General features: G+C 51.2%; 1 protein-coding gene and 1 long non-coding RNA gene across 6 annotated transcripts in view; one reads left to right on the plus strand and one right to left on the minus strand.

Annotated features, from left to right (window-relative positions):
• SEC14L1 (SEC14 like lipid binding 1) overlaps window positions 1-6,631 on the minus strand; it is a 72,894-nt gene extending 66,263 nt beyond the window's left edge. For 2 of the 5 annotated variants that reach the window (XM_059150284.1, XM_059150287.1), the window contains exons 1-3: window positions 6,474-6,630; window positions 5,283-5,387; window positions 4,158-4,250 (exon numbers count right to left, since the gene is read on the minus strand). In XM_059150284.1, coding sequence (XP_059006267.1) covers window positions 4,158-4,220 — 63 coding nt within the window. In that variant the 5' untranslated portion in view covers window positions 4,221-4,250; window positions 5,283-5,387; window positions 6,474-6,630. Of the gene's footprint in view, window positions 1-4,157; window positions 4,251-4,331; window positions 4,407-5,282; window positions 5,388-5,596; window positions 6,121-6,473 lie in introns of those variants that run through there. The other 3 variants (XM_059150286.1, XM_059150288.1, XM_059150285.1) reach the window with 3 other exon arrangements.
• An 8,178-nt stretch (window positions 6,632-14,809) lies between these two features.
• Window positions 14,810-21,681, plus strand: LOC131817022 (uncharacterized). Its single transcript, XR_009348282.1, has 3 exons — window positions 14,810-15,123; window positions 19,736-19,948; window positions 20,404-21,681. It is a non-coding gene; the product is annotated as an uncharacterized LOC131817022 (long non-coding RNA).
• Window positions 21,682-25,402: the final 3,721 nt, after the last annotated feature.

A 25,402-nucleotide genomic window follows, 5' to 3' on the forward strand; every position in this document is an offset into this window, starting at 1 on the left:
TCCTCTCTCTCTCTCCCTGCCTCTCTGCCCACTGGTGATCTGTCTGTAAAATAAATAAATAAAATATTAAAAACAAACAAACAAAAAAACCCCAATAAAAACAAAAAAAGCTGTGTTTTCCCCCAGAAATGTCAACATGAAACTCACCTGTGAGTGCATGAGAGTCCTCCCTGCCATGCTAAGCTCCTGCTCTGTGGGATCCCCTCACTCTGCCCGGGTGAGGCCCCAAATCTTCATTGTCCTTCAGGGATTCACTATGCCTCCCAGCAGTCCAGGAAGAGACTGGACAAGCCAGAGGCAGGCTGGGGAAGGCGAACCTTCCGAAGCCCCTGCAGGCTGCCGGACGACGGACTCAGGAGCAGATCTCGGCCACTACGTGTGCCTTGGGCTCCTCACCCTCCAAGGTGAGACAGGGGCTCTCAGGCCATTTCTCCACTCACTAAAGCACTAACATGTTGTTTCTGGGCAAACGTCTCACAAAAGCAAGCCCTTAAAATGCCCTAAGGGCCCGGGGGGGAAACTACCCTCCATCCTGCTTGTTTGCCATCTAACTCAAGAGTCAGTGAAAACATGGGGCGCCTGGGTGGCTCAGTGGGTTAAAGCCTCTGCCTTCGGCTCAGGTCATGATCTCAGTGTTCCAGGATCGAGCCCCACATCGGGCTCTCTGCTCTGCGGGGAGCCTGCTTCCTCTCCTCTCTCTGCCTGCCTCTCTGCCTACTTGTGATCTCTGCCTGTCAAATAACTAAATAAAATCTTTAAAAAAAAAAAAAAAAAAAAAAGAGTCAGTGAAAACATCAACATGATTTCTTCACGCTACGGGTACACTGATCCCAAAAGAAAAATTTTTCATTAAATCAATCAAATGCAATTAACAAATAGGAGGCCCCCCTATCGCTAGTTACACTGGGCAATTTCCACCTAAGCCATTTTCTGGCAATACGGAACTTAGTCACTCTCCCTGCTGACAGCCAAGGCCATGGGTCAACTAACTGGCATTTTCCCCAACAGTCTCCTCTGGCCTCCCAAAGCCAGACTTTGGAGGCTCAAATCCATTCCCCAGGCCGACCACCTGCCCAGCACTCCCACCACTACCCAGCCCTCACTGTGGTGCTCTCTCAAATCCCCTTCCCTGGAGGGGCATCTGGCTCAGTCAGAAGGGCATGGGACTCTTGGATCTCTGGGTTGAAGGTTCGAGCCCCACACTGGGTATGTTTAAGCTTTAAGTATATTTAAGCTTACTTAAAAATAAAATCTTTTAAAAAAAAAAATTTTTTTTGTTCCTGCTTGAACTGTCTCTCTCCACCCTGAAGAACTGCACAGAATATTTCCAGACTAAATCTATTATACTACTGTTCCTCCTCACTGAAAAAATAATAATAAAGCAAGGTAAATAAAGAAAATTTTATGACATACAATTCCAGTCCAAAAAGAGGCCAATGACACCATACAAAAATCACTAAGGACTTAAAACATTCTAGCTCCTGTCTAATTCCGGAAGGAGAATATATTTCATTTTCAGATTATAAAATATTTTCCACAACCCAAAAGAAAATGACTACTTGCCTCAAAACAAAAGCAATTAAAAAATGAGTTAATTTTAAAAGCCTATGGGGATGGTTCAGAACTTCAATTTCAAATTCTCCCGTAAATCCACGCATAAAATGGGCAGGACAAACGTCACCATTTTGAAAATAGTCAAGTAAGGAAAATAAGGAAGTTGATCATTAGACAGTTGAAACTCCTCTTTATGAATCTAATGTCTGCAGAAGAGACAAAAAAAACTTTGCCTCCCACAGTCAGGGTTACACTGAGCTTTTAAGATCTACTGAAAGTTTTGGGGCGCTTGGGTGGCTCAGAGTGTTAAAGCCTCTGCCTTAGGCTCAAGTCGTAATCCCAGTGTCATGGGATCGATCCACCATCAGGCTCTCGCCTTGGTGGGAGCCTGCTTCCTCCTCTGTCTCTCTGCCTGACTCTCTGCCTACTTGTGATCTCTCTCTGTCGAATAAATAAATAAAATCTTCAAAAAAATGAAAAAAAAAAAAAAAGATCTCCTGAAAGTTTTACAAAACAGAATGCACTACTCCTGGCTCCTGTGCCCCCTGTGGACCTGGCCCAGCCCAGCCCCTGGAGCAGTTCACAGCCTCACCGGGGCCACTGGGCCCCCGCTGCTCCCCACACCTCTCCCCCAACTCCACCAGCTTCTGCCACCACCCCGGGCGAATAACCCACAGGCTGGCCAATAACCTACAGCCTCACTCCGGGGTAGGGGGGATGCCCAGATCAAGCCTCTCTAGAATCTGAACTGGGAAACATGACAAGACTCGGTCACTTAGAAACTGAAAGAATGCAGTGTTCGAGAACTTGCGACCAGGCCGAGCTAGAGCTGGAGGGGCTCTGAATAGCTAAAAGGACAGAAGAGCTGAAGCACAGGGGAGGGAAAACCAGGAGTGGGCCAAGCAGCCGACTGGCAGGAGAAGAAGAGAGGCTCCCCACTATAGAGCAAGGCCGAGTCCCGCGGGGTGAAGTTGCAGGGACAAGTGCAGCCGAGGTGCCCAGAGCTGCCAGGAACCACCTTCCAAGGCAGGGTTCTTGGAGCTCTGCCCAGCCAGTTTGCATTCCTGCATTTCCGTGCGATTCCCATCACCCTATCACACCCCATGTGTTCCCACGAACAATACCCCTTCTCAGGCTCTCTGGAGTGGGTCTTTGCTGCATATGACCAAAAGCCAAAGCAGCACGCACAACATGCAAACAGGAAACAAGCCTTTCCGATAAGCCAGTCACAGAAAATACTGAACAGTCCTAGTATTTAAGGGAAACGCGGAGGCGCCTGGCTGGCTCCATCAGTTAAACACAGGACGCTTGATCTCGGGGTTGTGAGTTCGAGCCCCGCACAGGGTGTAGAGATTATGTAAAAAATGAAATCTTCAAGGAAAAAAGAAAGGAAATGCAGAACTAAAAACTCCACCCCCATGCCAAAAGAAACCCCCCCAAAAAAACCTCACACAGACCGAGAAAAGGCACAAGGGAACTTTCCGAGGTAATGGGTGGAAAGGTGCTATATCCTGACAGAGGTGTGGGTCACTCGGCCATCAAAACTGATCAAACTGGTCACCTAACGTGACCATTTCACTGCATGTAAATTACGTCTCAGTTTTTAAAAATTCTCTAAATCTAAATCCTTGCGAGGGCTTGCGTTTTGGGGGTTATTTTTCAGAACTATATTGCTCTGGATAGATCTCACCAACGAGGCTGCCCAGAAGCAGCCAGATGCAAAAACACCTGAGTTTCTAGTTAAATATAGAACAGAAACAGCCAACACTCATCAATGGCGTTCCGGGTCAGAGCAGCAGCTAACTCTGAGGTGGGAGGGTGGGGGCAAGCGGGACTCCTTGCTGGGCTGGTACGTTCTGGATCTTGATCTTGGTCCAGTTGGGCATTTCTACCCTTACATTCAAGACCAAAGCATTTCCTGTACTTAGGCTGTATTACACCTTAACAGTAACACAGAAAAGAAAGAATACCCAAGAATAGTCTAAAAGTGAGTGAAAAAAATTTGTTTTGCTTCTAGTGAAATGCTTATTTTCAGCCAAACTCTTCAGATGAATAACAAAGAAAATTAAGACATGAGTTAACCCGTTGGTGGAGTTCTGCTATCCCACATGAACTTGACTTCAGGGGGAAAAACTCATTCAGCAGAGTCGTTAGAATCATCAAATTAAACCCCATCCCATAGTGCTCATTGTTATATAACTGAATTCCGACAACCAGAACAGGCTTCTGAACAAGCAGCAGAAGGAAGAAAAGCCAATCTCCACATCCCTTTTCTACTTCAATGAACAAACAAAAAGAGCAAAATCCAGAAGAAGTATTTAGTCAGAAACCCACTTCTGTGTTTTCAGAGAGAATTAACTCAAATTCACATATTAACCAGAGGTGCATTTAAAAAAAAAACAAAACACGCGGGTTTTCATTTTTAGAGATTAACGGTTTAAAAACATTTCAAGAACTCTAGATACGGATCATAAGCATAAAAACAGAGTAAGTAACAGCAGAGCAATGAAAACAAATTATAAAATTAACACCTGTTTACAGATCATCCCATTTGAATACTTAAAAAAAAAGCCAAAGACTAAATTAAAATGTCAAGTACTTACAGCCATAATTAATTCAAAGGGGTGTTTATAGACCCTCACCGGTGACTGGTATTTCTGCACCATGATTGTAACACAATAGCAATCCTCTCACACCTGCAAAACACAAATATATATGATTTAAAAAGCCATGATTAAGTCTGGAAAAAATTACGTGTGCATTTACTCATCATACCACAGTCTAACTGTAGAAAGGGACCTCAATAGGTCACATAATTCCCGACACACAAAATCCCGAAGAGGACGCGTGGACTGTACAAGGAAGGAGAAGGTGAAAAAACAGTAAGAAAGGGCGAAGGAGTCCAAGCATCACGAGGGAAACGGCTCTGCTCCGCCTGCCCACCCCTCCCCCCCGGGGCTTCTCCAGGGTCTGGGCTGGGTGCAGGATCCCGGTTCTTTCCAGCACTGAAACGTTACGATCCAATAATTAGTTCCTGAATCATTTTCCCCTGCCACAACTTCTACAAGAAGCTAAATAAAAGTGAGGGCACTTCAAGATATTAAGTCTGGTGACACACAAAAATAAAAATGGGGGAAAAAAATCCTACAGTATCTCAAATTATGGAATACTCCTCAAAAGCTAGCTTCAAAGTAAACTTGTCAATCCCTGTTTTTTAACTGCGTAGACTACAATTTCAGAGGCCTGTCTTCAAACGGACAGCAACACCAAGCACTCCGGCTGAGCGTACCTCCAGCCTCAGCCTCCAGCCTCGTTGATGACTGTCAATAATCACTAAATGCTGCCTACTTCCCAGAGAAAGGACTCCTCCTACAAGATAACCTATTTCCACTTTGGTGCCAGTCTACATGTATTTTTCTGAAAAACACACGTTTTTTGGAGTCCTCTGTGTGACTTGACTTTCCTTTTTTTAAAAGTGAGGAAAAAGGGACACCTGGGTGGCTCAGTGGGTTAAGTCTCTGCCTTCAGCTCAGGTCATGATCTCAGGGTCCTGGGATTGAGTCCCGCATCGGGCTCTCTGCTCAGCAGGGAGCCTGCTTCCTCCTCTCTCTCTCTCTCTCTGCCTGCCTCTCTGCCTACTTGTGATCTCTCCTCCCTGTCAAAGATAAATAAAATCTTCTTTTAAAAAAAAAAAAGTGAGGAAGAAAAACTAAATCCAAAGAGCCTACCTGTCCTGCTGAGAATAATCATTAAGGATGTCACTTCATGCTGAATCCGGTCAGAGAATATTCGAACCTACAAAACGGAATATCCTCAAGGCGCCCAAAGGCTAGCTGTAATTAAAAAAAAAAGGAAGTAAATTTTATTTCAGAAGATTCTTATCTCTATCACCAGGTCTGGAACTCTCCGGTGTGTTTGTTCAGCGTCCGTCTCCCGGCAGGAACAGGTTATGTTGGACAACCCCGGCAGTCTGAAAGCTGCTACACAACTACTCCCCATGACCTCAAAGCAGTCGTTTGACTTCCTTCGGACTGGGTTTCACCTCTGTAAAATGAGGTTTCGGGTGAGATAATCTCGAAGAACGTCCAACTCTGAAATCACCGCGTTCAGAGCCAAACTCCGGAGTCCTGCGCCTCCCTCCGCCCCGCACGAATACGGGGTCTGGGACTGGCCGGTCCCGATGGGCCGGGACCGCGTTCTATTCCGTTCTGCAAACCGGAGCAGGCTGGTGCACGGTTCTGAAATGGGGAAAATTAACTTCAGGGCATCTCCCGGAGACGGGGAGGCTGGTTACGGGGTGTAAAAAGGCATGCGGGGGTTGGGGGCGACTTGAAAAGCAGATCGCTCGGTGGAGACGCTCTGACACCCGTTCAGGATTCCACCGCCCGGAAGGACCCAGACTGACTACGCCGGGGAACCTGCCAGTTCCCGCGCTTCTCAACTCCTGCCGGCGCCCGGCTTCGGATGCTCGGGTCCGGAGAAACGTGCTACGTGGGACTCCGGAGTTACCGCGGCCGGGTGGCATCCCGGACCAGGGCGGCCTCTATTGCATGACAATCGGGGCTTAAAAATGAGCCAATGCCCGGAACCGGGGGGTCCGCCGCGCGCACGCGGAGGGGCGGCCGGGCCCTCGGGCCGGTCCGGAGGGTCCAGCGCCGCGGCTCCCGCGGGCCCCCAGCTCCGGCCAACCCGGGGGTGGGAAGCCGAGGGCGGGCGTGGACCCCAAAGTCCGCTTCCCCCAGGGAGGGCTCCCGGAGTGCGACCGCGGGGGCGAGGGTGGGGGCCTCCGGGGCAGCGGGGGCGGTGGGGCCCGCTCCAGCCCCGGCCGAGGAAGCAAAGGGGCCGCGGAGAGCCTCGCGGCGCTGGGAGGGGCCGGGCCGGGGGCGCGCTCGGAGCCCGCCGCGGAGACGCGCGCCTACCTCCTGTCAGAAAGGCCGGGCCCGGGGCGCGGGGCGGCGGGGGGCGCTCATGCTGGCGGCTCCTTAGTGCCGTCGCCGTTCCACTGCCGGCGGCCGCAGCTCCGCCGCCGGTTCCGGGGAGTGGACCGGGGCGGGGGGGGGGGGGCGGCGCGGGAGGGGCGCGGCGAGGCTCGAGTGGTTGTTACGGGTGACGGGGAGGGCGGGGCCGGGCGGCCGGAAGGAGCGCGCGTGCGCGAGCGCGGCCGACGGACGGAGGCGGGCGCGACGACCGTTGCTAGGGGAGGGGAAGGAGGGCACCACCCGGGCTGAGCCGCGTTGCGCAGGCGCCATCTCGGGGGCCGGCGGGCGTGGGAGGAGCTCGGAGCGGGCGCCGGCCCTGACGCACCGGCTGGTCTCCCTAGAGGCCGCTGGCTCCGCCCTGTTTGCGTCACGGGGCGGGGCGAGAGCGAGGGGCGGAGCGAGATGCCAAAGGAGGTCGCGGGCCCGGGTCCCCGCCCGGCATTCTGGTTTTGCGGCTTCCCGGGGGCCGGGGCCAGGGCGCTGCCCCGAGGTCTGGCCGGCGCCTCCTCATTTTTTGTGCACTGCTCCGGAGCGGCAGGCCTCCCCCTGCGGTGCCCTGACCACATTCTCGCCGAGTGAGGCCGCCGAGGCGGGTGCCCGGGCTCGGGAGGGGCAGGGTGGAGCCGAGCGTCGTCCTGTCCACGCGTCCGGACCCCGCGGTGGAGCCGACGTGGGGCCAGGCCGGCCCCCCGAGACCAGGGGGGCGGCGTTCCGGCGGGACAGCGCCGTTCCAGCCGCAGCTCCGAAGCGCGAGTGTGATGCACGCGGAGACGCGGTCCCGGAGGGGCGAAGGACCAGGGAGGGCCGCCGCACAGCCAGGCTGGCTCTGCCGCCCACGGCGAGTTCCCCGGCGGTGTCCCCGCTGCGCCCTCCGCATGAGTCACCCTGGGCGGCCGCACGTCGGATGCACAGCCCATTTCCGGAGCGGCTGCGGGATTTCCTTCGGGGCCAGTTGAGCCGCCGCACGGGAACGTCGAGGACGTCGCTGACGACTTGGCCACGCCTCGTTTTTCGCAAACCATCATTTTCCAGCTGGAGCACCCACACCCCTCGCGGCGCTCAGCTCCGACCGGCTTTCGCCTGTTTGTGAAGATCCCACCCACCTTCGAAAGATGCTTTCAAAAAAGAGACATCCCGGGAATGACGAGCCTCCTGGTGGGAGTGAACCGCAGCTCCTAGGAAGTGGTCTTGGTGAAAACTGACCGGATCTGATAAGCCTATAGGTGTAACCACCAATGTACAGGACACAGAGGACAGAGGAACAGGCCAAATGATACCATAGGGAAAACAACTGCCGGAGCGTCAGCCTGCAAGACAGACATATTCTTTATCAGATAAATTCCAAAGTTGGGAAAGGGGGAAGGGCCTACAAGGGGCTGGGAGATCACCAAGCTGTACACTTAGGACTCCTACACTTTTGTCCGTATATAGTACACTTCAGTTAAAACTTTTAAAGAAAAAAACAGACCTGAGACATCAGCCTATTGCAGTATATGAACTTGATTTCCATCCTGATTTTCACGAAGTGCTATGAAACCAGGGAGCTTAAACACTTTGAACATACAGTGATACTAAAAAATTACTAATTTTTAAGGTGGGATATGATATTATGGCTAACATTTTTCAAAGAAGCCCTGTCTTTTAGGGACACGCTGAAATATTTTGGAGCAAAATGATGTATTATTCAGGATTACCTCCCCTCCCAGGGGAGGGAGAAGAGGGAGTAAAGGCTCAGATGAAATAAGACTGGTCCTAAGTTGGTAATTGATCATTGTGGGATTGTGTCCACATCTGTATATGTTTGTAATCACCAATAACAAAGCATTTTTTACCCCTGAGGCTGGCAAATCAAGACATAATTACAAAAGAGGTATTTGAAGATGTCTCAAGAAATAGTAGGATCAATCCTACAAGAACAGACTCCCAAGGAATCTAATTTGAAGGAAACAACCCTTGTTTAGATGTATAAATTATGGTATGTTTGTTTTTAAATCAGTCTTACTGCACAAGTGTCCAAAACCCGTAAAAAAGTCTACTGAGGGACATACTACAGAGTTCAGTGAAAAGGACCAGTCCCTGTCTTGTTAGCACATGTACGCAGAGCTCTTACTGTATGGAAGATCCTGATGAGTACAGTATGGCATAACGATGAGTACGGTGTGGAAGAGCAAGCAGAGAAGTGAGGGGACCAGGGTTGGCGGTCGGTGACCAGAACCCCCAAAGTAAAAGTGTCATGACAAAATAGAAGTGTATGTCCCCCACCTGTGAACTCAGCCCAAGTCTGGTATGGTGCCTCCATCACCAATATCAATGGCCAGCTCCCACAAAGGACCATCATCATAACGGGTTGATGAACCAAACCAAGGCAAAAGTGACTGAAGCAACAACAGCAGGGGAGAGCTCCACTGGACCAGAGTCAGCCCGGAGACACTCTTGGTCCATCAGCTAGGGGAGGTCAGGGGTACATTTCAGGGTGTAAGGGTCTTGGCTTAAGTGTTCAAGGCAGGCCTCTCAAAGCTGAGACCTCAGAAGGACCGGGCCATTTTGTGATGTAGTTGTTAAGGCCTGGTGGACACAACCAGCAGAAGGTCTCAAAGATTCTAGTCTTGATAAGGGAACAGTTGTCTGATAAACAAGCCGTTTGCCCTGCTGAGCAAACTATCCTCCTGAGAGGGGGTCATTTGCCAAGATGAGCCACCTTTTGTTAGAAGATCTTTTTTTTCATGAGTATCCTGAAGCAAATGGTGAAGCTCTTTATTGGTTACTTATCTGCCCAGGCAAGAATTCTCTAGATAAATAGTCCGTGTTGACACAGGCATCCTGAGTTAAGCTATATGGATTCCTGTGGTCTCATTCCTCATCATCAGGACCATGGGTCCCTTCTGTCTTGCTGCCCTGCCCTTATCTCAACGTCAGCTCGGCCCCCAGCCAGCAGGTAGGAGGAGAGGGCAAAGAGGACCAGACCCCCTTCCTCAAAAGATACCTCGTCGATGCAGTGTGTGTGCAAACACAGAGCAAAGGGCAGGACTGATGGGCTGGCACGACACTAGTGGGGGTGACAGGATGTGGCCTCCCCCGTCTACAGCAGCACCCCTGCTCTCTTCCTCAGGCTCTCTTGAAAGTCGTACTATGAGAGTGTTCTAAGACACCCTGAGTGAGGCCCCAGGTCAATGGGCATTTTTACTAGTAAATCCTTGCCTATCCATCGTCACCTCTCATTTGGTAGCTGGAAGCCTTGATGGGTACCCTGGGATGGAGACCGAAGATTCCCAAGTTCTCGCATCCACAGAGTGACCCTCTGGTTCCTTTGGTTTCTCAGCTGAGTTACCACGGGGCCGCCCCTGGCTGATGTGGTCAGGACATGGTATCAGTGGCCTGTTCACATCGACTGGGCACCAACGCTGAGCCAACAGGATTAACCAGAGTTGGGGACACTGTCCCTGCTCCCTACAGCCACATCTTCTCCATTGCTCTTAGTGCACTTTCAGGAATCAGCCCAAGGAAAGCATGGGAAGTTGGTGACACTGAGAGGATTGGGGGTATAGGTTAAGGGGAGGGTCATGGCAGGAGAGACACTGGGAGGCAGGTGACAGTCCTAGCTCAAATTTCAGCCTGCAGAGCCCAACCTCTTCCCCACCACAGACACAGCAACGGGAAATAAGGTCTGAAAGATCTCTTTGAATGTAACTAAGAGTCAGGGTCAATTAAACATCAAGGCTGTGTGAGAGGCCCAGTGGCTCTGAATCTTATTCTCCAGTGGCTCGCCCCACCCTGGCATTTGCCCCTTGAATGTCATCGATCTGTCCCAGGGACATGTCGGCTCTCCTCCTCGTCTGGAAGAGTTCACCTTCTCATTTGATGGTAAAAGACAGCCTCGCGAAACATGACAGATTCTCCTGACATGGGCCATCTGGCAAAGTTTCCAGCCTGGAAAAGTATGGACAATGTAGCTCACCCTACAGGCACAATTTCCTGATGGAGTTCTGGCAGTCTTCCCGTGGCCTTGAGCTAATACCATTGCATCATTCGCAACCTGGGAAAACTTCCGGCCGAGAAGCCAGAACTGCAAAAGTTATCATCTGACCTTACACATTTCTGAAATACCTCATTTCAATCTGGAGAAGGAATGTTCCCCTTTCCTTAATTGGTTTCGCTGCCAAAAAAGCCTTCCTTCTTCCAGGGCCCTCTTCGTGCTGCTGGCAGAGTTCCGTTTCCAAACAACACAAACACAAAACTCACACTTGGGCACGAAAACTACACTGATGACAGAAATAAATGAAGCATCAAACGCTGCCATCTGAGATCTTCTATAAACCCTGTCCCCAGCTTTCCTTTGTCCAGAATGATTTTTCTTTCCATCTCCACTCTGTCTGTTCATTTATTCATCCCTTTGTTAACTCGGCAAACATTTATTCAGCTCTGTAATTTATTCCGACACCACATTAAGCACAGGAGTGTGGGAAGATACAGTATATAAAAGCAGATTTGCCTTGCAAGTGCTCAGCCTGCTGCATAGGGCAGACATGGAAACAGGGACGATGTAGCTGGTAAGTTCTGCAGCCTTCCCTGAAGCCTTTCCTGTCACCTGTTCTTTTTCTATAATGCCTATGAACTTGGCACTTCCACTTAAGGCACACCGCCTTCAATGAGACTGGAAAAGAATCGGATCTCATCAGATTGTGAGTCGCTTGGGTCCTGGGACTGTATCCACTCATTTTCTTCTCCTTGTCATGGTACCTGCCATTTTCCAGAATCCTATTAAATACTGGATGGGCTGAAGTCACGAGCCTTACATTAGATCTGCATTCTGAGTGCATTAAACACACCTCTCTGTCCCATGGACTGAGCGGAAGCATCCTTGGGGGTGGAGCTCTCCCCACCCCGTTCTGTCCTCTCTGTCACCGAGCTAGGACACCGAGCCTGGGGAAGCAGCCGAGCGAGAGAATTGCTACCCTGTGGCGAAGCTTGGCGCTCATCCGATGAGATTTAGGGCGACAGAGGATGTGACCTGAGGCCTTGCGGCTTCCAGCTCAGAGACCCACAAATAGCCAAACCAATCATACTTCTTTGTAGTTTGTTTGTTTCGCAAAATAGAGTCCTCGTTTCTGCGACCCCGACGCAGCTGCGTGGCACTTCTCTGGCAGGCCAGATCGGGACTTAGCAAGTCAGCAATCGCTCCCAGGCTGCTCCTTGCTGGTTGTACAAGATGGAGGCGGGGTTGGCCTGGCAGGTGCAACAGAGTGCCAACAAGGGACAGGCCGAAGGTCACACAGCAAGATGACGCCGAGTTAGGGACAGAAGCAGAGCATCCTAAATGAGATCCACAGTGCATTTTCCCCAAGGCTACAGAGGGAAGAGAAAGGCCTGCTCCACTGTCAGTCCTGTGGGCAGAGAGTGGACCTCACAGAGAAGAGACAGAGAGGGCCCAGATCCCCCCCACTTTCTCTTTGACATGGATGAGAGACAGAGCCACCTCGGACCCCGAAATCTCCTGACACCCCAAAGGCTTTTGGCCATAGTCTGGGGGAAAGGGGTGTGTGTTTCTGTTTGATTCCTTATTGGGAGTGCAACCCCCAGCCAGACATCCCGCAGCTCTGCCTCCAGAATGTTCTGTGACCTCCCGCCGAGAGCCACACATCTGCTCATTTCACACCACGCTGAAAACCCCGTCTCTCAGCCCTTCCCACCTGGCAGTGCCTGACTGGACCATCTCTGTAGCCCAGAGCACCTTTTGAGATCTTTCTCTTCCAAAGGAGAAAAAAAAAATTTTTTTTTTAGATTGGATGTTCATGGGATTTGATGTCAGAAAATGCATCTCCCAGGGTTGTAAGGCTCAGATAAGACAGTGTTTGTGAAAACACTTTGTAAATAGTTAGCCTCTGTGTACATGCTTCCCGTAGCCAGGCATCTCACAGCTCTGCCTCCGGAACATTCTGTAACCATAGATTATTTTTACTCTGACTACCCCTTCGGTTGGTTACTAGTATCATCCTCTGTTTATTTAGATTAGTCCTTCCCCATCTGAAATTTCCCCCAAACAGAAGAGTAAAACAGAGAGTGCTGATCAAAAGACCAGTCCTCATGTGAACGGCTGGAAGCAGACTTACCCCTTTCTTGGGGAACCACCTTCTCCTACATAGCGCTTGAAGGTGTCAAGGAACGTAGGCGGACACAGTTGTCTTGCTTAGCAGGGCACGAGAGCCCCGGCCACCCGCCTAGTTCAGAGAGAGCCCACCCCACTCCAAAACACTAAGGTGTGAATGCATAACCTTTCCTAAAAGGGACCTCGCCTCCCAACCCTGCCTCATATGGTGGCCTCTGTCAGGTATGGTGCTCTTTTGAGGCATGACCCGAAGCTGCCCCGGGACACTGGTGGGGGGTTTCCTGCAAACCCAAAACCAAGAGCCCGTGCAACCTTCCTCCATACCCCCAGGGACACAAGTTACACCTTTGAACTTGACTCAGCAGGGAGAACAGACTTTTTAACTACCAGGCTCAGGAAGCGCCCGCAGTCTGAGGACAAAGACGTCACTGTCCTTGGTAACCAAGGCTGGCCTCTGTGTCCGGGCTGACCTTGTTCAAAAGTTTGGCACATGCACCTGTCACAGGCAGGTGTGCAAAGGACTTCTCTGGGGACCAGCCTCTTGGCTGCTCAGGAGAGTCTTCTAGGAATCCCTGTGATGCGGGCAACCTGAGTTTATTCCATACTCAGGGAAACCGAGGCACAAGGAGGCCAGGTTGTTCAATCACTACAAAGAATTGAGAACTTCGGAGCCAACCGTGTGTCTCCTCCCATACAACATCTAAATACAGCTCCTCGGCCGCCGACCAACTATATTAGGCAAGCACACCTCCTCATCAATCCTCAAAAGAGCCCATTTTACAGATGGGGACACCGAGGTACACTCGGGAGAAGTAAGTTCCAGGGCAGAGACCCTAAACCCAGCCCTGACTCCAAGGCTCGTGGGGGTGTTTCCACTGCCTTAACTTCTCTCTGCGGCCCTCAGTTTCTTTGCACCTTGTTCTTTCCTCCAGGTCCCCAGCTTCGAGATTTGTCTGCCCGGGTGTGCCACATGAGAAGTCCATCAGCCGTCAGCACATCAGGCTGTGGAACGCTGGACTCACAAACACCCGACCGGTGCAGAGGCGCGGACATACTCGGACATTCCGCCTAGCAAGCAAACCCAAAACGTCTCTGGCCCTCAGGTCTTTCCATATGGGCCCTCAGTAGCAGTTCGAACTATCTTGACTTATAAATTCTTTAAATAACAAGTGGCAAGACCCTGTACGACTTTTTAATGTCCATTTATTCTTCCAACCGTCTGTTCTGAAATTTACAATCGTGGAGCTCCTTGAGTGCCTAACACACGACATAGTGGAGGGAAGGGAAACTTCCCAACTTTGCAAGCAAGGGATTTCGTTCAAGCTTTAGAATGCTGAGTGAAGGGGCACCTGGGTGGCTCAGTGGGTTAAAGCCTCCGCCTTCGGCTCGGGTCATGATCCCAGGGTCCTGAGATCGAATCCCACATCGGGCTCCCTGCTCAGCCGGGAGCCTGCTTCCTCCTCTCTCTCTGCCTGCTTCTCTGCCTACTTGAGATCTCTGTCTGTCAAATAAATAAAAACAAGATCTTAAGAAAAAAAAAAAAAAAAGAATGCTGAGTGAAGTTAAAGGTACCCTTAACTCGGCCCCCCAAAATGGGGAAATGTCTTTCTTTTCCTTTCATTCCCCCCTCCCTTTTTTTAGTATTCTCTACCTAGTGTGGGGCTTGAACTCATAACCCCGGGATCAAGAGTTGTGTCCTCTCCCGACTGAGTCAGCCAGGCATCCTAAGAATAAGTGGATTTAAAGAAAAAGTTGGGGGGCACCTGGGTGGCTCAGTGGGTTAAAGCCTCCGCCTTCGGCTCAGGTCAGGATCCCAGGGTTCTGGGATGGAGCCCGCCTCAGGCTATCTGCTCTGCAGGGAGCCTGCTTCCTCCCTTCTCTCTTTCTGCCTGCCTCTCTGCCTACTTGTGATCTCACTCTCTCTCTGTCAAATAAATAAAATCTTAAAAAAAAAAAAGAAAGAAAGAAAGAAAAAGTGGGGCTCCCGGATGGCTCAGTCGGGAGAGTATGTAACTCTTGATCTCAGGGTTGTGAGTTTGAGCCCCATCCTAGGTATAGAGATTACTTGGGGGAAAAAAAAACAACTTTTTTTAACTTACAAAAAAATAAATCCACTTCTTTTTACATTCTAGCAGCCAAGACTGCAAGGACAATTCTAATCTTAATGCAGAAGTAAAGCTTCTTCTCTGACGGAAGACGTTGAAACCATTGGCTTAACTTCCGCATCTCTTGCTTTCAACAGTTGAGAAACTCTGCCCGTGGAAAGGAAACAAGGACTTCCCAGCAGCTGAGTCAGCCCCCCTGAAAACAAAAACAAAAACAAAAACACAACCCTGAGGAAGTTTATGAACGCAGGAAAACCCAAGGGGCCTCCAAGTAGTTTCGGCTACCTCGACCCTCAGATTTGCAGCGCTGGGACCTGGACCCCTTCCAAGACCCGTTCACTCACCTTGGCCAAGTCTTCAACATTGAAGGAGGCTGCGTCAGGTAATGTCTGCTGAAAGCTTGGCACTCTTCATGGCCAAGGACAAAATTTAAAGTTGAGCCTTGACGCCCTGAGACTGGGACCTTCTTAGCCAAGCCTGGGAGCCCCCATCAGTGGTCTGGCTCACGTGACCCAAGTGAAAGTTGTACCTACAGAATTTCGGGCCCCACAACTGCCAGGTAGGTCCCGTTCAGTGCCTGGTGTTCCCAGAGGTCAAACAATTCCCGGGAGTAGACCCAGCATGGGCTTTTTGTTGCTGTTGAAGCCATGATGATCTCCTGTTAGGAGCAGCCAGGTTTCCTAAACACAGGGACCCAGCAACACAGTTGATACCAAAGCCCTCCACAGCGGGTCCAACCACACAGGGTAATTTTATTTTATTTTATTTTTTATTATTATTTTTTAATATATTTTTTTAAGATTTTGTTTATTTATTTGACAGAGATCACAAGCAGGCAGAGAGGCAGGCAGAGAGAGGGAGAAGCAGGCTCCCTGCTGAGCAGAGAGCCCGATGTGGGACTCGATCCCAGGACCCTGAGATCAGGACCTGAGCCGAAGGCAGAGGCTTAACCCACTGAGCCACCCAGGCGCCTCCTCACTTGGCAGCTTCCCGATCCTGGGGAGGTGACGCTGGGGGCTGGTTCTTCAGTATGATCCGGGGCGCCCAGGCGCCCCCCCCCCACAAGGGTAATTTAAAATTTTTTAAAAGTTAATGTGGGCGCCTGGGTGGCTCAGTGGGTTAAGCCTCTGCCTTCGGCTCAGGTCCTGATCTCAGGGTCCTGGGATCGAGTCCCACATCGGGCTCTCTGCTCAGCAGGGAGCCTGCTTCCTCCTCTTTCTCTACCTGCCTCTCTGCCTGCTTGTGATCTCTCTCTGTCAAATAAATAAATAAAATCTTTAAAAAAAGAATAAATAAAAGTTAATGTAGTGTTTTAAATAATCAAATAATATCTGCCCTCGGAGACTCTCCACATGGCACCCATGTCCCCAAGTCTTCACTCCTAAAGCCCGCTTTGTTCAGGCTTTTGCCCTTGTCCACATTCTCGGGCTCCCAGGGGAAACTGGGTGCTGCCCCAACGAAGGCATCCCTTCTGCCAGGGACTGTCACCCAGTCCTGACCAATGAGACCCACAGGACAGTCTGCCAGGAGGTTCTGGAAAGGTCCCTGCACTGTGACAACGGAGATGCACAAACAGAAGTCCCCTATTTCTGTGTGTGGACACTGTTGTGTCCAGGGCCGGCTCCACGGGTGCTGTGTGCCCGAGGGGAGCCAGCGTGTGCTGGGGAGGATGCTGGGACCACAGGGAGGAGAGGAGGAAGAAGCAGAGGGAGTCTTTGGTGACAAGCCCTGGTCATGTGCGGGGCCCTCCCTTGTGTGCTAGACATCAGGTCCTACAAACACATCAGCGTTGTCACTGGGCCATCCAGCTGGATGAAGGGTTTTCTGGTCCTTGTGGCTAAAAGCAACCTGAGCCCATTCTCATTTTCAAAACATGTTTAAATGCACAAACACATTTAAAATTAAAAACCACGGGACGCCTGGGTGGCTCAGTTGGTTAAGCAGCTGCCTTCGGCTCAGGTCGTGATCCCAGCGTCCTGGGATCGAGTCCCACATCGGGCTCCTTGCTCGGCAGGGAGCCTGCTTCTCCCTCTGCCTCTGCCTGCCATTCTGTCTGCCTGTGCTCGCTCTCGCTCTCTCTCTCTCTCTGATAAATAGATAAAAATCTTTTTTAAAAAATTAAATTAAATTAAAAACCACCTATAATCCCACCACACCGTAATGACCACAGTTTATGTCCTGGTGCTTCTCCATCACTCTTGGGCAGTGTTAATTCTGATGTCTAATTACATAAGGAATCCACTTGCTTCTGGTAAAAAATTCCAACAGTGCAATTGCCTTATGCAGAAAGGAAAAAAAGCTGCTGGGAACCCTCTGCCCCCTCATCCCACCACCACCGCAGTGGTAGACCCTTTGCAGTGTGTTTTCTGAAGGGCGCTCTGCTCCTGACTGATGAAGGCCCGCACGTACATAAACTGTAGAGTGCCTCAGATGCGGGCAGGAGAAGGAGAAGTTAAGAGGAGAAAAGAGAACAGGATGGGAGCTTCCACTCCCTTCTGCACCTAGGGCCGGCCTGGGCAGAGTAATAGAGTGGAGAGATCCTGGGTTTTGAGCAAAAGAATCTGGGTTCAAATTCATGAGTCACCGTCGAAGGCTGTGTGGCCTTGGGCAGGTCCCTTAACCATTCTGAGACTACGTGCTCATCTGGAAAACGGGAACAATTATGCCTAACAGAGTTTTTGTGAGGGTTGGAGATCATGCACAAGGTAGAACCATTATTCAAAATATTTGTCAATGTCCTATATCTTTTTCTCGACACTTCTACCATATGCTGAACATGCCTTCCCCTGCCCTCTGCTGTCCTTGCTCCATCTGTATGGGCCGGGGGTTCTCAGCTATAGACAGCAGAGTCTGCCACAGGTGGCTCAAGCCGAAGGGATTTCTGGAGGGGCAGAGAGCTCACAGAACTGTTGAGATGGCCAGAGATGCAGGCCCTGGGCCGGCTTCCGGGAACAACCGACTCCCCGGATCATACTGAAGAACCAGCCCCCAGCGTCACCTCCCCAGGATCGGGAAGCTGCCAAGTGAGGAGGATGTTGCTGCCTTGGCTCCCGCCTCCAGAACCGGGCTGGCCCTGCCAACGATCCATGCCAGCAAAACGATGCCCTGTCCCCTGTCTCCGCGTAAGTCAGTTCTAAACCCAAGTCTCCTGCAGGAGCACGCAATTAGTGGAATCGAAATCACACCTCTGAGTCCCAGTGGGGTTTATGTGTCTACACTGGAAAGGGGATACCTACAATCTGGAAATCTGAGTACAATCAGGGCATGGAGACAAGGTTCGAAACCCTTCGGGCAGCCTCACAGTATGGTGGGGAGTAGATCAAGGATACGTGCTTGGGAGTCATGCACCTGTGTCCTGGTCCGTTGGAAATGGCTTTGCATGTGACCCAGTTAGACCCCAGCTGAGCTCGGCCGCAGGCGAGGCAAAGCCAGGAGATGGATGGATCGGGCCATGCCTAGGGGCACAGGTTTTGATGGGTCCTTCACATTCACACTTTTAAAAACAGGCTCAGGACGGGGTTCAGGACATACTACCCCCAATAACGGCACCTTGGCACGTTAAATAGTGCATCCTGAAGGGACTTGAGAAGACAGCTGAAGCAGAAAGTCCGTTCCAACCTTTCCCTGCTTCTCCCCTGACTCAGGTCCTAAAATCCTGCCACAAGAGGTGCCCTCCCTATACCCGGGGCCACAGAGCATCCTTCACTCCGATGACGGGGGCATGCCAGGAGAAATGCCAACCAACAGGCCTTGCTGAGCTTCCCCCAGATTACCACCCCTACCTCAGATTCTCTGACCTGTCCCATCCCTCCACGAATGTCCACTCAGCGTCAAACCCCGCACAAAAATGCTCAGGTTTGGGGCACCCAGCTGGCTTGGTCAGTGGAGTGTGCAACTCCTCATCTCAGGGTCCTGAGTTTGAGCCCCACGTTGGGGGGTGGAGATGTCTTAAAAATCAAATCTTAAAAAAAATAAAACTACTCAGGGCACCTCGGTGGCTCAGTGGGTTAAAGCCTGTCTTCAGCTCAGGTCATGATTCCAGGGTCCTGGGATCGAGCCCCGCATCGGGCTTTCTGCCCAGCAGGGAGCCTGCTTCCTCCTCTCTCTCACTCTGCCTGCATCTCTGTCTACTTGATCTCTGTCTGTCAAATAAATAAGTAAAATTTTAAAAAAGACTTGTTTTGGGGCACCTGGGTGGCTCAGTGGGTTAAAGCCTCTGCCTTCGGCTCAGATTATGATCCCAGGGTTCTGGGATCAGCTAAGCAGAGAGCCTGCTTCCTCCTCTCTCTCTCTTCCTGCCTCTCTGCCTACTTATGATCTCTGTCTGTCAAATAAGTAAATAAAATCTTTAAAAAAAAATAAAACTCAGATTTAACTGTTTCTTCAAGCCTTCACTTCCCATCCCACAAAACTTCTATTAAATAACTGAGTGTGTTTCTCTCCTGTGACTATCTTTGTTAGTTTCATTTTCAGACCTAGCCGGGGACCCTCCGGGAGTCCAGGAAAGCTTCCTCCTCCCTATGTTTGTCCATTCCAATCTCCAGTTGATGGACTCTGGGGCAGGGTCACAAATGAGCCAACATCATTTTCAGTGCAATAAAAGAAAATATTGTCGGTAAGGGGCAAATGGAGTCCGAGAGTCAGTGAGGCCTGGGAAAAGTCCCCACAGTCACGTTCCTGAAACTGTTCCTGTTTTTCTAAGTGGTGGCCTCTTCTCTGGCATGGGATCGGAACATGTCTGCATAGGCGTGAATTTGTCTGACACTCCTGCCTTTGCACCACGGCGAGGGGCCCGGCAGGTGTGGCTGATGTCGTCCAGGGATCACACACTCAGCACAAGGACAGACCGTTACTGTGGAAAGGGCCCCCCCCCCCCCCCAGGACCAGCCGGACCGGCCCTCTTCTTCAGGGTGATGTTCTTAAGGACCCGCCCGTGCAGATTTTTGCACCCCCTCAGCGTGAATGAGTTCATCAAACCCTCCTTCATTCCGCAGGTGGACACAAGAGAGGCTGATTCGAGTTGCGCCAGGGAGCTGGCGTCCCTGCCCAGCACTGCCCGCCGTCCCGCAGGGCGTGGGCTTCGTCGAGAGCTTCTCCAGTGAAGACGCTGATGTGAGCCTCATCGTTTCAACTCCTGAAAGCAGCTGCTGTTTGGGGCGTCTGGCTGGCTCAGTCGGGGGAGCATCCGACTCCTGATTTTGGCTCAGGTCAGGATCATAGGGTGTCGGGCCCCATGCTTGGCATAGAGTCTGCTTGAGATTCTCTCTTTCTGCCCCCCCCCATACACAAACACACACACACACACACACACACACACTCTCTCTCTCTCTCTCTCTCTCTCTCTTTCTGTGTGTGTGTCTATGTCTCAATAAATAAGTAAATAATCTTAAAAAACAAACAAACAAACGAAATGGAAGCTGTTCATTCCGGGGTAGGACAGAAGCCTGGAATCCAGCCATAACCCCTAAGGAGAGGTGCCTAAGTGACCTTCTAGACTCTTTTCCTTCCCCCATCGCTGCACGCAGAGGCTCATTTTCCTGGATGTCACTCTAGCTCTTGGGACTCTACACAGGAAGACGGCACCACCAGCGCTGCCTTCCTGTTGTGGAAGGGGACGGGACGGTTACTGGACGGTACTAGTTATTGTTTTCCTGTTCTAAAGCCCCCGGGAGTACCTGGCCCGCCAAAGCCTGTGCTCCCTGCACATCATGCTGCGTGCCACGACCGGGACAAGGCCGACGGCAGGAAGCAGGGACCGGAGCTTCTAGATGCGCCGCCCGCATGCAGGTACATACACGTTAAAACAATCAGACGGAAGAGGTTCCCACGCCTGCGCAATGATACCTTGACTGAGGAAAGGTGACCTGCCCTGGCTGGGGCCAGGGCTCTCCTTAGATCAAATGCCATTTCTGGAAGAGCAGCTGGAAATACCCTGTGCTTTGTTACCTTTGGGATTGTCTTCCATAACAGAAAAGTGTTCATTGTCCCTTGGAATGTGCAGGGCTCAAAGGGACAGTCCAACACGGTGACAGACGGTCGGGTTGGCGCCTATCTCTGCGTACGCCTGTGACTCAAGGTAATTATTCATAAGGCCCCCCTGTCACTCTCAGAAGTGACCCGGTTGGATGGTAAATTTTAAGATCATCGATTTGTAATTGTCGAGAAAGGGGGAGACAACGCCTCTCTGTGGGGACAGACCCCCTGGAGAGCCCGCCTGGGTCCGAGGCATTAGGTTGATGGAAGAAGCAGCTTTTCTAAACCCTTCCGAAGAGCTGTCTGCTGCACCCACCCTTCATGGCTCTGAGCAGCCAGATACCCCAGCTCCCGAGGCCCCGGGATGCCCTACCAAAGCCAGGTGGACCTGTTGGCCTTCTCAGCACTCCTGGATTGGAAACACCACCTTATGCCTGCCCTCTAGTTGACCCTGAGCTGACCAAGATTAAACGCTGGTCTTGCTTCTTGGCCTCCAGGCCTCAGGCCTTCTGGTTGTAGGTTCCAGAAAGCATCAGTGCCCCATGCTGGTGCAGTGACAGCTCCTAGGGAGGCCCATTCCACCATCCTATGCAGATTCTCGCCTAGGGAGATGGGACTGAGAGGAAGTGGCTGGGCAGGGGACCTCGGGGAGTCTCAAAGACCTGACACCCCCAAACTTAGTCCTTTGCCTCCAGCTCCATGGTCATGAAGGCTGGTCTAACCCCTCAGCCCTACAAGGTTTCTTCCCGCAGGAGGTGGCCAGGACCAACAGGAGGATGGGTTTTCCTGAGCAATCACTGGGGACAGGCCAGCTCTGTGGAGAACATTCTCATCTAGGGCCTGATCTGTGAAGTGACTCTGTAACTCAGCAGCTCTGCCTAAACGCTGTAGAACACACCGATCACCATGAGGCTGTCAAAACATTCATTTAGCTGATGAGAAGAGCTTATTAGGGCTTTTAAAAATACCAGTCTTTCTGGGCGCCTGGGTGGCTCAGTGGGTTAGGCCGCTGCCTTCAGCTCAGGTTAGGATCTCAGGGTCCTGGGATCGAGTCCCGCATCGGGCTCTCTGCTCAGCAGGGAGCCTGCTTCCCTATCTCTCTCTCTCTCTCTGGCTGCCTCTCCGTCTACTTGTGATTTCTGTCAAATTAATAAATAAAATCTTTAAAAAATTAAAAAATAAATAAATAAAAATACCAGTCTTTCACAAAGATGTTGGTTGGGTTTCTTCATGCACCCAAAATTGTCTTTGCGCACAGACTCGTTCACTAGCATTTACTGCAAAGAGGAGAGAGGTGAGAGAGAAACAGAGGGGTCAGCGGTGTTCAAAGGACCCAGAGATCGCCAAGTGTGGCATGAAAAGGACGCTGACCATTTAATTTTGTAAAGATGGGGTGTCGGCCTGAAGTCACGGTCCCCAAACTCTCCCTACCCGCAGCCTCATCCCCACTCACACCCACACTGTCCATGTGGGTGAATTCTACAGTGAAAGACTGAGTATCCTGCCAGGAGGGTCGTCAGAGGAGCCAGAGGGTAGGTCATGGAAAAGTCTGGAATTCCACGGTTGTTCAAACGTGCTGTCGCTGTTAAAAAAGCGACAAAACAAACAAACAAACAAAAAACCCCAAGCTCGTAGCAAATTTACGTCCCTGTCAGTTCTCAGACTTGTAAAGCACAATACAAAAATAGCGGGAAAAAAAAAATACCCGATTTTGGGGCACCTGGGTGGCTCAGCTCATGATCCCAGAGTCCTGGGATCAAGTCCCACATGGGGCTCCCACCTCCAAGGGGAGTCTGCCTCTCCCTCTGACCTTCTCCCCTCTCATGCTCTCTCTCTCTCTCTCAAATAAATAAAAAAAATCTTTAAAAAAAAAATACCGAATTTCGGTTTAACTCTGCCCCAAGAGCCCAGTCCTCATGCTGCTGCTTGAGGATGTCGTCTGTCCCAGGAGCACGCGCCTTTCTCCTTGCTGCCCCCTCGGGAACTTTGAGCCTCTCCTGCCTGGGAAGGCTTTTGTCCCAGGATCTGCTCTACCAAATCCGGCCCCATCCCTCAGGGCTCAGTTCCCCCATGAAACACCCCGATGTAATGGTCAGAATTCACTCCTCCTTCCTCCGGATTCTGGGTCGGCTTTTGCTCATACTGTTAGTCAAGCTCTCAGAAGATTCTTCCTTGGGCGGCAGTCCCCAGGCTCACCAATCCCTCCTCCGGCAGCACGAGCTCCCCAAAATGAGCTCTTGTGCATCTTTACAGCTTTGTGAATTTCTGTAGGGTTTGTAAAGCCGTGGAAGTCCAACTCTTCCATTTCTTTCATTTCCCATCCTGCACAACGATCTGGCTTCAAAGCAGCCCTTAATGGAGAGGATTTTACATATAAGTGCTCCTGCTTTATTCTGCCAAGCACTCTCAGATACTTGGAAAACATCTCCCACGACCTCTCCCAGTGCTAATTTTGTTCCCTTTCATTTAGGAAACAGTGACTTGCTTTCTGGGTTTTGGAAAGCAAGAGAACACGCTGCTTTGGTGGCCACAACTTGCAGGCTAGTCAGAGCTCACAACGTCCCTCTTTGGGGAGGGGGGCAGCATTCCAGAAGGGCTGTAGCCACAGAGTAAAGGGCCTGAGAGCCGTTCCCACCCAGCCATCATACACAGAGTCCAGGGTCTGGTTCCCAAAAGGGTCTGAAACAGGTGGAGTCCTTGAGGGAAACCCCCTCGCCCAACCGCAGCTGCCAAAGGCAAACCCAGAGGACTTGGGGCGTTAGGCAGACCATACAACCACGGAAATGCTCTGCCTGACATTCCCCACGTGAAAAACCCACATTTGGATTTAGCAGTTTATTGGTAGCTGGCGGACATCGGACCCAGGAAAGAGCCAGAAGGCCATAGTGTTCTGGAGTGACCGATTACAGACGAGACAAAAAAGCTGGGACTTACTTCATGCTTTGAAGATGGTTCCTAACTCCTGGATCAGAAGTGGGGATGGAAGGGTGCCTGGGTGGCTCAGTCCTTACGCCTCTGCCTTTGGCTCAGGTTCTGATTGAGCCCCACATCGGGGCTCCCTGCTCTACAGGGTGCCTGCTTCCCCCTCTCCTACTCCCTCTGCTTGTGTTCCCTCTCCCTCTCTCTGTGCCAAATAAATAAATCTAAAAAGAAGAAGAAGAAAAGGGAGAAGGGGGAGGAGGAGGAGAAGTAAGAGAACACGGTGGATCCGCTCCCAGGACCCCAGGATAATGTCACTTATCACAGATTCCCAGTGGGGCCACACAGTATTGTAAAAAAAGGTGTCACTTGGGACGTCTTGGTGGCTCAGTCGGTTGGCCGGTGTGCCTTCGGCTCAGGTCATGATCCCAGGGTCCTGGGACTGAGTCTGGAGTCGGGCTCCCGGCTCAGTGGGGAGCCTGCTTCTCCCTCTCCCACTCCCCCTGCTTGTGTTCCCCTATCGCTGTCTCTCTTTTTCAAATAAACAAATAAAATCTTTTAAAAAATAAAGTAGCATCGGGACGCCTGGGTGGCTCAGTTGGTTGAGCAGCTGCCTTCGGCTCGGGTCATGATCCCAGCGTCCTGGGATCGAGTCCCACATCAGGCTCCTTGCTCAGCAGGGAGCCTGCTTCTCCCTCTGCCTCTGCCTGCCATTCTGTCTGCCTGTGCTCTCTCTCTCCCCCTCTCTCTCTCTGATAAATAAATAAAATCTTTAAAAAAAAAATAAAAAATAAAGTAGCATCAAAATTTTAAGCAGAAAAATCTGTTTTTCTGGATAAGAAGAAGATTGTTCTACAAGCCTGGAAGGAGCATGTGAGTTTCCAGGGGGAGTGATGACTGGTGGTGGGTCTGCTCAAGGCTCAGGTGCTTAAAAAAAAAAAAGAAAAGAAAAGAAAAGAAAAAGATTGATTTATTTGAGAGAAAGAGAGTGAGAGAGACAGAGCATGAGTGGGGGAAGGGCAGAAGAAGTAGCAAACAGCAAACTCCCCACTAAGCAGGGAGCCCGAGCTGGGGCTCCAATCCAGGACCCCTAGATCATGATCTGAGCCTAAGGCAGATGCCCAACCAACTGAGCTGCCCAGATGCCCCCTAAGTGCTTTTAATTCATCTTTTTTGAACGTACACCATCTGGTGCTCAACACGGGGCTCGATCCCATGACCCTGAGATCAGGACCTGAGCCACAAGCAAGAGACTGACGCTCAACCAGCAGAGCCACCCCGGGGCCCTTGCACACACGTTTCCAACTGAGAAAACAGGACCGAACTGTACATAAGATTTTAAAGTAATTTCCACCGAAGTATAGCATTCAAACAAAAATCACAGACCCTCAGGTAGTAAGTGGGTATCACGAAGAGACATGCCTGTGTGGCCACAGCCCCAGCCAAGAGCTCTTCCAGGACTGCGCCTCCCAGATGCCCCTCACCCCCTGCCTGGTCTCCTTTCCCACGGAGCTCTCACTCACGCCCAGCGAGGAGCACAAACTCTAGGCGTGTTTTCACATTTGCAGCCACTGATGACCTGCCCCGAGAAGGTAAAGATAAGGACCAGGTCCCACAAGCCCCCCCCCCCCCGCCTCCCCAGAATAACGGGCTTTCTGACTTCCATCACCACAGAGTGACTTTTGTCTGAGTTGGGACTTGGTGTCGGTGGAACCAGCCAGTGTGCAGAGAACTTTTCGCTCACTCACCACAATACCAGGAGCCCTTTC

This window comes from Mustela lutreola, chromosome 15 (assembly GCF_030435805.1).
Source record: "Mustela lutreola isolate mMusLut2 chromosome 15, mMusLut2.pri, whole genome shotgun sequence".
NCBI lineage: Eukaryota > Metazoa > Chordata > Mammalia > Carnivora > Mustelidae > Mustela > Mustela lutreola.